The sequence below is a fragment of the Festucalex cinctus genome, chromosome 12, assembly GCF_051991245.1.
Source record: "Festucalex cinctus isolate MCC-2025b chromosome 12, RoL_Fcin_1.0, whole genome shotgun sequence".
NCBI lineage: Eukaryota > Metazoa > Chordata > Actinopteri > Syngnathiformes > Syngnathidae > Festucalex > Festucalex cinctus.
The window spans coordinates 10,176,440-10,193,900 of record NC_135422.1 but is presented as its reverse complement, the minus strand read 5'-3'; the positions used below and the strand labels follow the sequence as shown (position 1 = coordinate 10,193,900).

At 39.7% G+C, this 17,461-nt stretch overlaps 2 protein-coding genes across 3 annotated transcripts; one reads left to right on the top strand and one right to left on the bottom strand.

Moving 5' to 3' along the window:
• The first annotated feature begins 1,630 nt into the window (after positions 1 to 1,630).
• chrm5a (cholinergic receptor, muscarinic 5a) lies at positions 1,631 to 12,482 on the top strand. Its single transcript, XM_077538759.1, has 2 exons — positions 1,631 to 2,056; positions 10,604 to 12,482. The coding sequence occupies exon 2, from the start codon at positions 10,653 to 10,655 to the stop codon at positions 12,195 to 12,197; it is 1,545 nt and encodes a 514-aa protein (XP_077394885.1). The 5' UTR covers positions 1,631 to 2,056; positions 10,604 to 10,652; the 3' UTR covers positions 12,198 to 12,482.
• Positions 12,483 to 13,545: 1,063 nt separating this feature from the next.
• LOC144031902 (fibrinogen-like protein 1-like protein) lies at positions 13,546 to 17,452 on the bottom strand. 2 transcript variants are annotated; one of them, XM_077539423.1, is made up of 3 exons: positions 17,308 to 17,452; positions 17,094 to 17,230; positions 13,546 to 15,891 (listed from the first exon to the last, which is right to left on the bottom strand). In XM_077539423.1, exons 2-3 carry the CDS (start codon positions 17,227 to 17,229, stop codon positions 15,197 to 15,199), a joined length of 831 nt encoding a protein of 276 aa, XP_077395549.1. In that variant the 5' UTR covers position 17,230; positions 17,308 to 17,452; the 3' UTR covers positions 13,546 to 15,196. The 2 variants fall into 2 exon arrangements, with proteins under 2 accessions (XP_077395549.1, XP_077395548.1); XM_077539422.1 differs by lacking the exon at positions 17,308 to 17,452 and having other exon boundaries at positions 17,094 to 17,236.
• Between the last annotated feature and the right edge of the window lie 9 nt (positions 17,453 to 17,461).

Genomic DNA, 17,461 nt, shown 5'->3' with positions numbered 1-17,461 from the left:
AAAACTAAACAACTAGATTTTGCTGCTTAAATCATGCATATTCCACTAACACAATGTTAACCAGAATACTGTATTTAAACTAGTCGGGCTGCATATAACATTATTGCCAATTTTTGGGGGGGTTAACTTCCCCCTTTAATCAAAAAACAAAAATTAACTGAAATTAAATTTTACATTTAGAAAATTAATTAAAACTAATTATAATCATAAAGTACTTTGTTTTTGTCACGAACGAGGTGTGGTGGTGGATCCAAATGCAGGGAAGCAGGGTGAGGAAGGCAAAGAATGAGGTCAAAAAGAAGTTTAATCAACAAAAACAAAGAGGCAAAAATGAGCTACAAACTAAGAAACAAAAACAACAAAATCCAAAAGGGTAAAACGACATGAGGAAAATGACAATGAATCGACAGACAGAAGGGAGACAAGAGACTAAATATAATCTAATTGACACGAGACACAGCTTGGCAAGAAACAAGTGGCAGAGGGTGCTGATTGGTTGACACTTTAGGAGAGGTAGGGAAACACAGGTGGACATACTCAGGTTTGACGACACGGGGGAAGCCCAACAAGGACAATATGACAAAATAGAGATCACGACAAGAACTCAAAGAAACATGAAACCAAAATCAAACTTGAGCCACGACAAAAACAACCAAATCAACCCAATTTTGACAGTTTTCATCTTTTGTAATTAATTCGAGACTTTGGTGTTGATTTAAATGTATTTGTTTTAAAGGGATACTTTACTGATTTAGCCATTTTTGGCAGTCAAACATGAATATTTTGCCTATAATAAATTTGATATTTTCATTATTTTTCATGTACAATTAGTACTTTTAAAAACACATTTTGCAACTTGCTGTCGACTGAAAATGACATCACAAGGGCTCAGGTAACCAATCACAGCTCAGCTTGTGAATGTCACATGACCAAACCTAGAAAACAGCTGAGCTGTGATTGGTTCCCTGAGCCCTTGTGATGTCATTTTCAGTCGACAGCAAGTTGCAAAATGTGTTTTTAAAAGTACTAATTGTACGTGAAAAATAATGAAAGTATCAAATTAATTATAGACGAAATCTTAACTTTTTATTGCTATAATGGGCTAAATAAGTGAAGTATCCCTTTAATATTAGTTTGAAAACGTGTCGCACAAGAGTGATGTCATCGAGCAGCAGCCAATAAAAAAGCACCACCAGGTTTTTTTCTTTTTTTAAACGAAGAGTTTATTTGAGCGCAAGTTCGTTTTTTTTATTTATTTTATTATTATTTTTATTTTTTATTTTTTAAACACTCACACACAAACATGGTCTCCCGGGAAGGGAATCGAACCCACACCACCTGCACCAAAGGCAGGCAACGGTGCCAATCCCACCACCCGGAGCCAAAGCACCTCCAAATGACGTGTTTGACATTTTGGACTCAAAACGAAATAAAAACTCCAACTCCAACATAACAACCCTGTTGTGTAATCATGACTTCGTATTTGTTTTTCTGCTCATCTGTCAAAATATTGCTTGATGTGAAACCGGTCGGTGGGGACTGTTGTTTAATCATCTGACCACAATCGACCGCGCCCTCCCTCCCTCTCCCTTCCACTCTCACGCCGCGTGGTTCAGGAGCTGCATGCTCACTGTCCCGAAACATGATGAACCAGTCGCCCCTGTGGGAATTCGTCCTCCCGGCGGCGTGCAAGCGCCCGCTCCATTCTGTGTCCCTCAGCCACATGCAACTACATCATCAGCAGTAGTACAAGTAGAAGAGGAGGAGGAGGAGGAAGAAGAAAAAGCAGCAGCAGGTTCTGCTTCAACATCATCGAGACACTGCAAGCAAAACTTCTCCACGCTGAATGCAACTTAGGAATATTTGGATGGTGATGTTGAGGAGCGGCCGCGGTCTTCGCCTCCTTCTCCTCTCACCCTCCGCTTCGCTTACACATTGTGCCTCCAAGTCAGCGGGGCTCCTCACCATCTCCGACTGTGTTTTGAACCTTGGACACACTTGACCCCCAGAAGACTTCCTGGGCAAAACAAAGGGATTAACTCGCAATTCTGCCTCTGTGAGTATTTATTGATGTATTTTTTTATGTGGGTATCTTCTTTGTGTGTCATCGTTTCGGGCAAGTCGGAAGTGATTAATAATGTATTTCTTGATGACTGCTCAAAGGCTTTGACCTGGATTTGACAGGAAATAGCAGCACAAGTGCATGTCTGAGAGGTCTCGACAGCATGTATTATTAATGTGCACTTTTACCTCATTGAATGCTGACGGAAAGGTGTGTGCGTGTGTACCTTTCGGTCGACCAAAGCAAATACTGTACTTATAAAGCCAGCTAATGATCACATCCAACAGTTTTACATTGAACAAAATGTGCCTTATGATTTTGAAAGAGTATTCATTAGTTTCATAGAAAGTGCAAAATATGCCAATGAGGATTAAGCAATGACGCGTCATTGGAAGTCCATTCCATCAAGATGGATGAATTGTGATATTTAAGAAATCAAATCAACAAATCAAGAAAAAGTATACCTGCAGGTGCCGTTTGTACCGCATCTAATGTATTTTATTGCACTGACTGAAATAACTATACTTACCTGAAGGGGCAGAAAAAGATTTAAAGTAGACAATACCAACATTATATGCACTCAACGTCTGCTATATTAAAAAAAAATCTTGAACGCAATGACACTATTCATATATGCACGTTGTGCGGCAGGAACAGAAGCGCCAGAGGCACAAACACGGACGGACACACACTCAAGACTCATATTTAGAAAGTGACTCACCACATATTGCAGTTTCTACGACGGTATATTAATAAAACCTTCCACCCAATGAACAATATGGCCGCTACTTGGGCAAAGATCTACCATTTTCTTTTCCTCAGCCGCACGACATGGAGACGTACGTGTCAAAACCAAAACGGTTTTAAATTAGCGATAGCTAGCTCGTCGGCGCGTCGCACAGCTAGCGATGCAGCTAAGCTACTTGTATACAAAAATTACAGTTAGCGACTGACCGTCGTAGGCCGACAGCTTCCAATTCAAAGCAACTGAGAACTTGTGTTTAATTGTGTTTTTATCAGGAAACATTTTGAGGTGCCACATAGCCGATATTATCGTACTGAACCACAAACATGTCACAATTGTCAAGGAGAAAGTGGATTGCAAATGCTAACACATAACTAGTCTGCTATCTTAATGTTATTGCTAACACATAGGAAGCAACTGATATTGGAATACAAACACAATAACCAGTTAAGACATTCAAAATAACAGCTTTTGAGTCAACCCCCCCCTCCCAAAACTTTTTTTTTGACAATAATACAGGCGGCTATTTTGTCACTTGCTGTTGACTGATAATGACATCAATGTTGCTCAGTTCTCAGGTCACAACTAGGGCTGGGTATTGCCGCCAACCTCACGATACGATACCTATCACGATACATATGTATCCCAAATAAGACACATTTTTTTTTAAACAAAATATAGGAAAATTGGTACACTGAGACACGTGCCATTTTAAGTTCATCAATAAATATATGTTGACATCCTTCCTCTGCTTTTATTTTTCTTAGCAAGACACAGTGTCCAATCACCGGTGAGCTATTTTTGCATTAATTGAAGGCAATTAACTTCAAAGACGCTGCTGGTTTTTATTTTTTAGGTACAATGCAAGCCGCAAAGGCAAACGTGAACTGCCGATTTAAAGTTAACAAGCAATATCGATTCTGACGCCTGCGTATCGATACATGTATTGTGATGAGGCCCGCAACGATATATTGCCGTATCGATTTTTTGAGCACACCCCTAGTCACAACCAATCACAGCGCAGCGTCAGAAAACAGGTGAGCTGTGATTGGTCATTGCCTGAGCCTTGGCAACTGATGTCATCTTCAGTCGACAGCAAGTGGCAAAATGGCCGCCCCCTAAGATGGATAAAAATGTCTGGATTTTGCTTCATAACTCATATTCCACAAATGTAATATTAATGAGAACGTCATGTTTAGATTAGTGAGATAACATTATTGTCAAGAAATGTTTAAGGTTGACTTCCACTTTAAACGCCACTGTTGAAAATACATTACATGCATTTGCGATTGTATGCTCGCGTGCTCCTTTGTAGAAACATTCACAATTGCGATTGTTTCTCCTCCAGTGCACAGAATACATTTCTCAGGTGCTGTTCAACACTGTCACATACTACCGTGGGCACAAGCGCTCACTATGGGTCAGTGGGCTGGCTGCAGGATGCAATAACCATTGTGCCAAATACCTCTGGGCTTGTCTGTGTGTCATACACGCGCGCGCACACATTCGACTCGCCCCTTTTTAATCTCTTCTTCTCCGTCTCTCATCTTCCGACCGCCCTTGCACAAATGCCAGACAGACATATGCAATCAGCATTTGTTGTGCCGCGGCCCGAATGTGGAGAAGGTTATTAAGCGTGGCCTTCCTGGTTGCGGGGCAGCAGCAACGAGAGGACCACAGGAGATGCAGATTTCCATCGCTTCTGCTTGACTTTGAAGGAAACTTTAGCATTACTTATGCATATGGACCTAATGCAATATTTAAGTTGATACCGCCAGGATGTCACGAGGATGAATCGTGTTCGTTTTGTGTGGGCGAGACCAGTGATTCGACGCGGATTCATAATGTGAATATGCACGCTTTTCCCACTTATATGAAGATCTGACAACTCCATTCGATGATTACGCTATACAACACAAGAGTGCGTGTGAAGTAACTAGGCATTAAAACATGGTGGTAAAATATATTGCTAATATGAATTGATTGGGGAAAAAAAAACATGTTTATTATTACATGGGAAAATGAAGGCAAATCTTATTTTAACTTGTGTTCATACTAGCTTAACTCGCTCCTGATCAGTCAGTCAAGTGACCGGCCATTTAATTTTCATTTTTAATGTGAAAGTTCTATTAATTGGTTTCATAATGAATAATACATCCCGAAATCATGTTTAATTGAAGATGTTTAAAAAATAAAGTTAGTCAATTACTGTATGTTGGCATCCGTGCCAGTTGTTGGCATTAGCGCCTAACTGCTAGCTGGTATAGGCTAGCAACAGCTGGCAGACCACTTTTAAAGGCAGGTTAACAGGCAAAATGAATCTACGTAATTGGTTGCTAACAGTCTTACAAAGTTGCACTTCTCACCGATCCATTTTTTTTCTTTTTTTTTTAAACATTTGTCGTTTTCGTCAGCGAAATCGCTACTGAGGTTCTGACGTCACTGCGTCTCACCTACTGTTTTTCAACAATAGTTTGCTGTGATGCAGTTTAAAATTAAGAAAAACAGTTGATTATTGAGGAAAACAGAAAATTTGATAAACGTTATCGAAACAGTTTTAATGTTTTTTTTCTTGTTGCCAGGAAATTTTGCGACAAGAAAAGGTATAAGAAAAGCCATTAAAACTCTAGGCGAACGTTTTAGTGAGCGTTTGTGAACCTTGAACGAACCCCGACAGGAGCACACGTGCGCACACATGCTCAACAACATCCACAAACGTTTTTCCCTCGGGGGGTTTTGATATAAAAAGATTTGAGTGCATAGAATTTAACAGAATCGTTCAAGTAATAAATATATCTAGATATAGGGCTGTGCAGTTAATCGAATTCAATTACAATTTCAATTATTACACTCCACAATTACAAAATCAGCATTATCGTAAAACAAAATACACATTTTTGAGTTGTTTAAATTTTTTCCCTTTTTAAAATTTAAAATAACAAATTTAATACATTTTGTTTCATCCAAAAGGAGCTTGCATAATTAGTGTTTCAAAGAATTATTGTCTTAATATTTTTGTTTTTTTACGTTTAAACATTTTCTTGTTTTGTACCAAAAAAAAGAGATAAAAAAAACAAAAAAACAAAAAGAGATAATGATTTTTTAAAAAATGAAATAAATGAATTTTTGCCAACATAAACAAACAAACAAATAAATAAATAAATACAAAATAAATAAATATAAATATATATTATTATAAATTCTGTTTGGTCCAAAATAACCTAAATTATTATAGTGTTTCTAATTTTTTGAATTAGTCTTAATATTTTTAAATGCTTAAATTTTCTTCTTTTGTGCCAAAAAAAGAAATAATCATGATTTCAATTACTGCGATTGGCTTGCAACCAATTCAGGGTGTACCCCGCCTACTGCCCGAAGCTAGCTGGGATAGGCTCCAGCACCCCCCATGACCCTTGTGAGGAGTAAACGGCACAGAAAATGGATGGATGGATGATTTCAATTATTGTCAAAATAATTGTGATTATTATTTTTTCCATAATCGAGCAGCCCTATTGAGAAATATCGCATTTAATAGCGCACAAGTTCATTCTTACCGTATATGTAAAATGACAAGAAGCTCATTGTATCATACTGTCTCAAAAGTATTAAGAAAACGACATTCTAATGAATCCTGAGGTTAACCTGCAGTCCATTTCCCTGACAAGAGGAAAATCCTCCTCGCGTGACATATCCCTCACAGTCCTCTGCTCCATATATCAGCTGCCGACACGAATCAGATCTTTGCGGCCTTGGCTCATATCCCTCCAATGACCATGCAGGGAAATGGGATTTTGAAAATTGGAATATGCGGGGCGGAAGTGCATCATCATGATCACACATGGCTGTGCCGTAAATCATTCATTCACAGGTCGAGGGAATGCAAGGCGGTCGGCAGAATGATGAAGAAACTGAGTCATGAAACGCATCGGCAGCTGCTTTTCTGCAGCAGGAACTAACGCCGCTTTCACTCAAATCAAACCAATGACGCTGAATTGTATGAGGGGATAGTTGGCACTATATGTGGCAAATGACACTATAATTACAGACGGCAGCATGAAAGGTGACATGGCGCCCATCTGAACTGGCACACGTCACGCCCACGTCTCCTCACTTCATGCAAACTCACTCCAAAGTCAAATCTTGGCGTTTCACACAATTTATGAGCAAATGCGTTTCGGAAATTATATCATGTACAAGAAACCCACACAAAAACAATTCTTGCAAATGTCATCATTACTAAAGCTAATATGCAATTACGACAAATTGGATTTTTAATACATCGTATATCTTTCCTCAAGCACTAGTGTGTGGGATTATGTGCAATGTGCATGCAATCAGGTAAATTAAAAAGGCAAATTATTTTTGTGTTTGCTTATTCTGAGCACATTATTTTTGATGTGTTATTTCATCAGGGTAATAGGGGGATTTACATTTGTGTAGATCATCAAGCATATCTAAATGTCAGACAAAGAAAACCCAAGTACATATAAACCAGTTATTAAATGGTGATTTTTACAAGTTATTAATTAACTATTGAAAACTACCTGGCCCAGAATTATTATTATTATTATTATTATTATTAATTTATTTATTTACACAGTCAGTGTGTTCTGGGTCTTTTTTTTGTGTTTGATAGATTGATTGAATTTTTTTTATTAATAGCACAAAAGAGAGCATATTAAAAAAAATTCCCTTAACATAGTCAAGGATCATCAAGGGTAAAACCACAATATAGCCATATTTCCATTGCTGTCCTCAACATAAAAAAATAAAAATAACAGCGTAAGAAATAAAACGAAATGAAATAGTTGGACAACTACATGAGTTTATTTATGTATTGCGTTGTGGGCAGCTTTTAGGGCTCTTTTAAAAGTAATCACGCAACCACTTGTTTTTATTTCCTTTGACAGGTTGTTCCATTGCACTGCTGCACTACTCAATGAACTGTTTTTACCCTTTAGGGTTTTGAATTTACAAGGAACAAAGTCAGTCGAACTGCCTTGAGTGACGGACCAATGAGTTTTTCTTACAAGTGATAAGTTATTTTTCACATACTTTGGGCTCTTGTTCATAGGGAGCCCCTCTGGTGTCAGGGTCTGAATTTTTTTTATTTTTAGCTAATCTGTACCCACAGTTTAATAATCTGTGCCCACAGTTTACTAATCTGTACCCACAGTTTACTAATCTGTGCCCAGTTTACTAATCTGTACCCACAGTTTAGTAAACCGTACCCACAGTTTAACAATCTGTACCCACAGTTTACTAATCTGTACCCACAGTTTACTAATCTGTACCCACCGTTTAGTCAACCGTACCTGTTCCACACGAACGTTGTGTGCGCATGCGTATTACATAACGCCACAGAAGAGCTAAACTTTGGGTATGGTTTAGTAAACCTTGGGTACGGTTTATTAAACTGTGGGTACAGATTAGTAAACTGTGGGGACAGATTAGTAATCTGTGGGTACAGATTGCTAAACTGTGGGTACAGATTAGCAAAAAAAAAAAAAAAATTACACCCTGAAACCAGAGGGGCTCCGTATGTTCAAAATTATTTCAAAAGTGAGAAACATTTTGATGTAATGTTTGTTGTGCTGCTGCGGAACTCGAGTGCGCTTAAAATGGAGGTCATCACCTGATGGCCAAATATGATCCCTTACGATTTTATGGTAAATTTTTTTTTGCAATCATAGCAAGTCGTCCGGGTCTCGAGGAGCAAAGCATCCCCAGACACTAGCACCTCCATGTTTGTTTGCAGAATCAATAGTATTTTTCATCGCAAATAATATATTATCAATTGGACTGTTTCTTTAACTAATCAAATTGCAAACTCAACATCAAAGCTTTTTTTTTTTTACGTCAGCATTCTCCCATCCTCTTAACATATGTTTTGCCAAGTTATTGAATAAATATTCGAGGTGGCTCGCATTACTTGGTTTCTTCCTTCCTAATATAAGTTACTGTAATGGCTCAGTCTAATGATGAGCGATTGGAGTGATGTGATGTGAAATGTTGTACAACAAGGTGAGCTCCAATCCAATTCCTGGTGGAGGACCCCCCTGGAGATGGGAATGTTATTTGTGTGAGCCTCAGGCTGCTGCCGGAGCTGTCAAACGGATACTGAAGCATGTGGAAGTCATTTGTCAAGTCGGGATATTTTAGTAAAACATTGCATTGGGACACATCTCCCAAATAGTTTTTGGGTTTTCGAATACTTGATATGATATTGCTTTCATTTCTAAGCTTAATTTTGCTCTGGAAAATACACATTTGAAAACCTGGAAGCTAACTCGAGAAAAGCTGAGCTGTTATTGTATTAAAAGCAAAGCAATACGTGCATGACTGAAAATATCAGGTTACCTTTTTGGGCCTAATTGAAGCAGATGTGTGAGAGCCTTAGGGTGTGAGTTAAAGGTTACCTCCACGAGGGGAAAAGATTGAGCTCTCTGTAAATTCACATATGCAAATTCAATCCGCACATTAAGAAATTGTGCCTTTTTTTAGGTCATGAGAAGCAAAGCACATTAATTTCAAGCGCTTACACGTGTCGTCCGCTCACCCATGATTAACGTGCATGCAGTCAAGAGGAGCCACAGTGAGGTTACACACATGAGGGCTCAGGGCTGCCATCTGCTGGTCTAAGAAGTTATGTGGTTTTGCAATGATACACGCTTGCACTGTATTTCATGCAGTGTTTGCGTTTAGCAGCACTTTCCGGACGAAGGAAGAATTTGTTTGAAGCAGTGGCGAGCCGTGCATTGGATACATTTGATTGATATAGTGAAATCTAATTAGACAAAAACATAACTACTGAAGCAGTGCAGTTCGATAAAATGAAGAGTAGACTGATGGAAATGAACGAATTTCTTATTTCAAATATTTTGTTCCTGATTGTAAATCGGCCACAAGATGGCAGCAGATACGTCACAATTACTAATACCTTACTTAAAGGGATACTTCCCTTATTGAGCCCATTATAGCAATAAAAAGGTAATATTTTGTCTATAATTAATTTGACACTTTCATTATTTCTCATGTACAATTAGTACCTTTTAAAATACATTTTGCAACTTGCTGTTGACTGAAAATTACATCACAAGGGCTAATGTAACCAATCACAGCTCACCTGTTTTCTAGGTTTGGTCATGTGACATTCACAAGCTGAGCTTTGATTGGTTACCTGAGCCCTTGTGATGTCATTTTCAGTCGACAGCAAGTTGCAAAATGTGTTTTTAAAGGTACTAATTGTACATGAAAAGTAATGAAAATTTCACATTTATTACAGGCAAAATATTGTTTGACTGCCAAAAATGGCTAAATAAGTATCACTTTAAAATTTGCCTGCTATCAACACTCGCCCATCTCTAATTGTAATACTTTCCTTCATGTAAATTTAGTGTATTCTATTTTTGGTTTTACAGTATATTTGTGTTTTTTTCCCCAATCACTGTAACTCTTTAAAAAAAAGAAAAAAAAAAGGAAAAAAAAAGAAGAAGCTATTTTGGAGTTAATTGCTGGAAATTTAGGCAACCTATTTTTTTTTTTTTATTATTATTTTTTTTTTTACAGTTTACCTGAACTGAGGTCATGTGACTGCACTTCAAACATGACATGATTTTGGCCTGGCAACAGGCAAGAAGGTATTCCGTGAATAATCAAGGATTGGTACCCAAGAAAGATGTGTTGGTATCCTAAATGTTGGTCATAGCGGAAATGAAACGATGCCATCTAGTGGCTATGAAAAGCATTTCCTCTAATATAACCAATGTTTTTTTTTTTTTTTTCTTTCTTTCTAGGAAATGTCAACGTGTTTCATTATGTCGGGATGCAACTAAGCACACAACTATGGAAGCGGAGCGTGCACAAAATGCCACAGGAAGCAACAGCACAACGGACATCCAGCTGGTCACTCACAGTCTCTGGGAGGTGGTCACCATAGCGACCGTGTCGGCCATTGTCAGCCTGGTCACCATCGTGGGGAACGTCCTGGTGATGCTCTCCTTTAAAGTCAACAGCCAACTAAAGACGGTGAACAATTACTACCTGCTGAGTCTGGCGGCAGCGGACCTCATCATCGGCATCTTCTCCATGAACCTGTACACCTCCTACATCCTGATGGGTTACTGGGCCTTAGGGAACCTGTCCTGTGACCTGTGGCTGGCCGTGGACTACGTGGCCAGTAACGCCTCGGTCATGAACCTGCTGGCGATCAGTTTCGACAGATACTTCTCAATCACCAGGCCGCTCACCTACAGAGCCAAACGGACTCCGAAACGGGCCGGCATCATGATAGGCTTGGCCTGGCTGGTGTCTCTCATTTTGTGGGCACCGCCTATCCTATGCTGGCAATACTTTGTGGGGAAAAGAACGGTCCCGGAGAGACAATGCCAGATTCAGTTCTTCTCAGAGCCCATTATAACATTCGGAACGGCTATCGCAGCGTTTTATATCCCCGTGTCAGTCATGACCATCCTCTACTGTCGGATCTATAAAGAGACCGAGAAAAGGACGAAGGATTTAGCGGAGCTTCAGGGAGCGAACCAGTCCTCACAACCCGACGTCACCCAGCCCCGGATTATCCGCTCGTGTTTTAGCTGTAAGCTAAGGTCCGCGTCGCAAGACCGCACTCAAGCCTCGTGGTCGTCCACGAGCAGGAGTCACGTAGCCAAGTCCAGCACCTCCACCAACGGGGAGTGGTCCAAAGCTGGTCAGCTGACCACCTACAACAGCTACGCGTCCTCAGATGACGAAGACCGGTCCGTGTCCCCCGGGGCCTCGCAGCCCCCGTTGGTGAACCGGGCCTGTGAGGGCGGCAAGAGCGCGGCGGGGAGCGAGAGCGAACAGCTCAGCAGCTACGACGACGACAGCTTCTTCCAAACGCCTTCTTCCAAAAGCAACTCTCAGAGGAGCAGCAAGTGCGTGTCGTACAAGTTCAAACCCAAAGACGCCCTGGCTCCGCCCCAGAGCAAAAACGGCGATAACAAAACCGCTTTCTCCTCGGCGGAGTCGGTTAACGCGCCGACCGCCAAGGATGTCACGCTGAAGAACCAGATGACAAAGAGGAAGAGGATGGTGCTGATCAAAGAGAGGAAGGCAGCTCAGACCCTCAGCGCCATCCTCCTGGCCTTCATCCTAACATGGACGCCGTATAACATCATGGTGCTCATCTCCACGTTCTGCTCCGACTGCATCCCCCTTTCCCTGTGGCACCTCGGCTACTGGCTGTGCTACGTCAACAGCACCGTCAACCCCATGTGCTACGCCCTCTGCAACAAGACTTTCCAAAAGACCTTCCGCATGCTTCTACTGTGCCAGTGGAAGAAGAAGCGGGTTGAGGAGAAACTCTACTGGTACGGACAAAACCCAATGGTCGGTGCCAAACTTTCTTGAACTATTTTAGACGGGTTTTAAAAAAGTTTGAAGTCGATCGCCTATGGCAGCGGTTTCCAACGACTAGCTCTGGCGGGACAGTCTAAAAATGGTTAACGTGAGCATAAGGCCTTGAAGGTACCATTTTCCTACTTGAAAGAAAAACAAGCACACTAATTAAATTACTAAAACTTCTTTTGGGGTATTGCATTTTTAACATTTTTTTTTTCCCAGTTTGTGTTTGTCAGGGGAAAAAAATGACATTGGTCTGTGCCACAAAAAAAAAAAAAAAAAAAAAAGGAAAAATATTATTATTTTTTTTTTTTTTTTTTTTTTTTTTTTTTTTTTGAAGAGCTCAGAATTGTTCATTCGGTAGTCTTACCGATTCAACGTCTTGTCATCATTGCTCTTTTTTTTTTTTTTTTTTTTTTTTTTTTTTTTTTTTGTGTGTGTGTGTATGTGTGCGTGCGTTTGCGTGCGTTTACGTGCGTGCGTTTGCGTGCGTGCGTGCGTTTGCGTGTGTGCGTTTGCGTGCGTTTGCGTGCGTGCGTGTGCGTGCGTGCAAATACGTATAAATTTATACTCATTCATTCACCTAAAACCTTATAAATATCCCATTACCCTTCGCCTTAACCAGGTACTTCAGAATCTTGCCAGAGTCGTGAGATTTAAATGGTCAGGAGACCAGAGAAAAGGTCAGAAAAAAAAAGAAATAAAGAGAAAAGAAAGGTAAATCAAAGTGACATCCAGCACCGACCAAACACTTCCTGCCTTCCCCATGATTACAAAATCAAAGTCTTACGCCAACCCCGGAAGCCTCTAAATTCCAGCAAATTTAGCGAGATCTCAAGAGCCCAGAGGAAAAACTAAAGAGAGGAAGGAGGGAAGGATCGATAAGGCAGAGTGAGATCAATAGAAGCCAGTACATCCAATCCATCAAAGTGAAGTCCAGCACCAACAAGACCCCTCCTGCGTGGTTACAAAACCGGAGTCTTATGCCAACCCCAGAAACCTCATACTTCTAATAAATTAAGATCTCAAGTGACCAGAGGAAAAACTAAAGAGAGGAAGGAGGGAAAAATATTATACCACTGTTCTATGTTCATTAATGCTCAAAACAACAAGCTTTTTTTTTTTTAATGGCTGTAATTAGCTTGGAAAAAAAATGTTATGTTTATTCTGCATGTCATGAATGACACTTTTGACACTGGGCCATCATGGTGTATATTTTGGTATTAAATGCATTCGGTCCTGATTTCTTGTATTAGCTATTTGAAATTCTCATCAATAAAAGTTACCGGAGGACATTTTTCCACATTAATAGGCTGGTCATGGCCAATGGCCCCAATGTGAAGGATTGCAAATTCAGTGTGATCAACACTTTATTAACATTATTTTAATGTTAACATTTGCATTTACCATCAAAAGGCTGCCAAATACCATTAAACATGAAATATTAAGACAGCATGCACACATTACACGATTCAAAACCAGTCAGATTCATTCATGAGTAATTTTCTTTGCCATCTTATATGAGTGAAGTATGTGGAGTGAAAAGCTCACTTTTAGGATGGAGTTAGTCCATCGGTTTTCACCACCCCCAAATACCGTCTGAATATTACATTACAACTGGAATGCTGTAAGGCGTCAGTGAAATTTCAAGTCCTTTTCACATGACCTGTCAGCAGCAACTTCTTCCTGTCACTATTCTGTGTGAACTGCTGCAGTGAAACAAAATGGTGGGACCGAGGAGACACTTGCTTTCTGGCTTCGTAGGTTGTATCAGAGCCGTATCAGAGTGAGGCGGGATTCGCATCTGGCTAAAGCGATGTAGGCTGTCGTGTTGAAAGCAGTTGTCCGTGCGACACCTATTTTAACTTCTAATTATTGTGCTGCTGTTTGCAAGCACATGCAGGCAGTTGTGGCAGCATCTTTGTTTTGCTGAGCACAATTCAACAATAGTGCGCTTTATACGATACCACTGACATTTCTGCCTTTTATAAATACAGGAAAAAGCATAAAGTCGCTATTTCTATTTTGTGTTTTGTTTTTTTTAACGTCACAAAGACGACCTTTTTTTTTTTTTTTGAAAGACTGTTTCAAACGGGAATTTAAACGTGTATTTCAAATATGTATATATAGTAAAGTTATGTACAAGGAAAACTAAGCTGGTTGATTTTATATTTGGATTTTTTTGTCTTTGTTGCAGTTATGTTTCTGTATTTTAGAAACTGTGCTCAAGCATTTTCAAATAAATGTCCTGAAGAATCTATTGGAACTTGATGTCTGATACAACTTTTTGTCCTCGATACCAGCGGTTGTACAAACCGACTTAAGTAGATTTTCAGGTGTATGACTATCTGTATAACTTGAATTTTAATTTTGAGAGGATTCGTGCTTCTATCGGATTTGATTTGAAAACAGATATCTGTGCTTTATATGCCTCTTTTTGTTACTTTTCTCAACATTTGTGGAAGACGACCACAAAAATAGACGTGAAGTCAACCACGGGTGAGTTCATGGAAGGCTGGACTTGTAGGTTTAATCATGACGCATGCGCCAAGTCACTTGGAGTTCAGAGGTTTAAAAAAAATAAAAAATAAAAGATGCTTTTTGGAATATTTTTGTTTTCTGTTGTTTTTTTTTTGGAATAATGTTTTTTCCCGTTTTTCTGAATATTTTTTTCCTCTTGTTTTTCTGAGTAATTTTTCCTCTTGTTTTTCTGAATATTTTTTCCCGTTTTTGACGGAATTTTTTTTTCTTTCTGTAAAACAAAGAAAAAAAAAACAGAAAGCAAATTACTCAAAAAACAAAGCTCCCCCAAAAAATTAGTCAGAAAAACATGAGGTTTTTTTTTTCAAGTGAATGTAATATGCTTCCGTACCATAGTCAAAAGATTTTTTGTGTGTGTAATTTTGTCTGCAATGAGAATGATTCGTAGCATGTGTGTCAAATGTGCAAATCTTGTATGAGCTTTAAAAAACAAACAAAACAAAAAAAACCAAAACTGCTGAACGTCTTCACAGCTCATCCTTCCTGCAGTCGCCGCAATTAACGGGTTTAACCGTGTCTGACGGTTTCACCATCATCCACGCGTACTTGCACAGTCGCTCCTTGTTGCAGTCCTTTTGCCAGTAGATGACGTTCCTGCGGTTCAGATTGGCCCCGGCACAGGCGTCGTACCACCAACCTCCACCTGCCACCCCCTGGAACTCCAACTTGGCGCAGTTCTGGAAGTAGTTATCGTTGTCTCTGTCCTTGGTGGTGAATTTCTGGTTATCGTGCAGGTAGTTCTCCGTGTCCTGGGTGAGGGCGTCCACGGCCGTGCCCTGGAACAAGCCCAGCCTCAACCTGTATGCCGATGATTCGTCCTCCACCAGGAAAGGGTCGTACTCTCCCGTCTTCGTCACGGCGTCTCGGTCCACTAGTTTTACTCCCAATTTGTAGCGTGCCGGGCCTCTGCTGAGCTGGTGAAGGTATTCGTTCCCCAGCCAGTGATCGCCGGTCACGTCCCCAAAACCTAGCTTGTAGTCGGCCCACAGCCGGTCGAAGCTGACGCTGCTGTTGACGGTGATTTGCTGCACGATGGTCCATCCTCCCTCCCGCATGGCACAGGAGACCACGATGGGGGCGTCGCCCGGCTGGATCAGGTACACGCCATCTCGGGCATAACCTGAAGAGCTGATGAGCATTTCGTGGCAATCTCTTGGTAGCACTGTGGGGACAATCACAGCTGTTGATTTGAACGGCTTAATTGCACTCGTTTCATTTTTAAAACATTTTCATGATTTTATTTAAAAAAAATAATTTGATAACATTTAATTTTAAAACCAAATTTAATGTGATTCGATTTCTAAACAAATTTGACTTACAAACAACCTTTCGGAACCCATTGTGTTCGAAAGGACTACCTGTATTTGGGATGTATGTTCGATTTTTTTTCTTTTTTTTTATTTTATTTACTAATACCAGTATGCATACTGAACTCATGGATAGTCACAGATACCAAGGACCAGGACCAGGATACTACTAGTACTTTTGTTTTTGATACATACAATTAAGCAAAAAAATAAAAATACAGATGATTTTAAAGAAATAATATATGATATGATATTACTTTTTTTTCAAATTTCATGAAATTAATGGCAATTTTCTATTCTTCTAATTTCATGATCAAAACAGCCACAAGAGGGTGGCGATACTGAAATCTACAATCGGCCCGATATGTTTATCATATCTCATATTCAAATATTCTTGCTTATTTTAATATCTTATATTTAAGATTTTGTGTTTTGCTGGGGAGTGGAAGAGTGGATTTTTTTTTAATAAGCTGCTGCAAGTGGAATCACAATAAAATTGAACCAATGAATTTACTGATATGAAACTGGATAATTGCCCTCATGTGCCATGTTCGGAATCACTGCAATAAAATGAGATTTTATATATTTCTGCATTTACCCTATTACATTCTTCATAAGCCAGTCTTTTTCAAAGTGATTCTGTTATGACCCTAAAACTGCTGACGCAGCAATGATGTAAACGGCTGAGTCCGCTCAACGTCTCTTGGCAAAACTCTGCGAAACCTTGAACATTTGCCACAATATTACAACAATTTGTTTGTATTGCTTTTACCAAGATACACAAATGATGTCACAGGAAAATCATGAGTCACTTTAAGTCATTTAGTGTGGAATTTGCCCATTACATGAATCAGAATCCATCTAAGATAAAGACAAACTAATGACACATTCAAAAGTGATCAACTGGGTGCACACACATGCTTGTGATCACATTTGGCAATAATGAGTTCTCTTCATGTCATATTTTTTTCTGCCGTGAAGTCAAAGAAAGTTGACATCTTTCTAATAGCTTACCACCTCAACGTGATACCATGTAATTGAAGAAAATGGAATATACCTCTCATTCCGTGGTTCATGACCACCTTATGCTGATCAGGGGGCAGCAGATGCAAGTTCTCTGCTTGGAGATGCTCCGTGTTGACTCCAAACAGACTCAGCAAGAGCAAAAACGTGAAAACTTTAAAAATCAGCATCCTGCAGACACAATTTAGAGGCGTCAAGCATAAGTGACTATAAAACACATACACACTAGCCCCTAAAAATGATCTTACCTTCACAAGAGTCACCGTAGTAAAAAAAAAAAAAAACCACAAAATATTCCAGCAAATCTCCCACTGCTGCTTTAATCGAGCCCAAATAAAAAGTACACATGCGAAAGCAACGGCCTGTCCCTTTCAATCTCGACTGGACTTCAGCCTCAACTTC

Excerpts from the sequence above, each read along its gene's own strand:
- chrm5a (XM_077538759.1), top strand. The coding sequence starts at position 10,653 with ATGGAAGCGGAGCGTGCACAAAATGCCACAGGAAGCAACAGCACAACG.
- LOC144031902 (XM_077539423.1), bottom strand. The coding sequence starts at position 17,229 with ATGCTGATTTTTAAAGTTTTCACGTTTTTGCTCTTGCTGAGTCTGTTT. Across the intron at positions 15,892-17,093 it reads CATGAACCACGGAATGAGAG|TGCTACCAAGAGATTGCCAC; the intron begins GTATATTCCATT and ends TTGTCCCCACAG.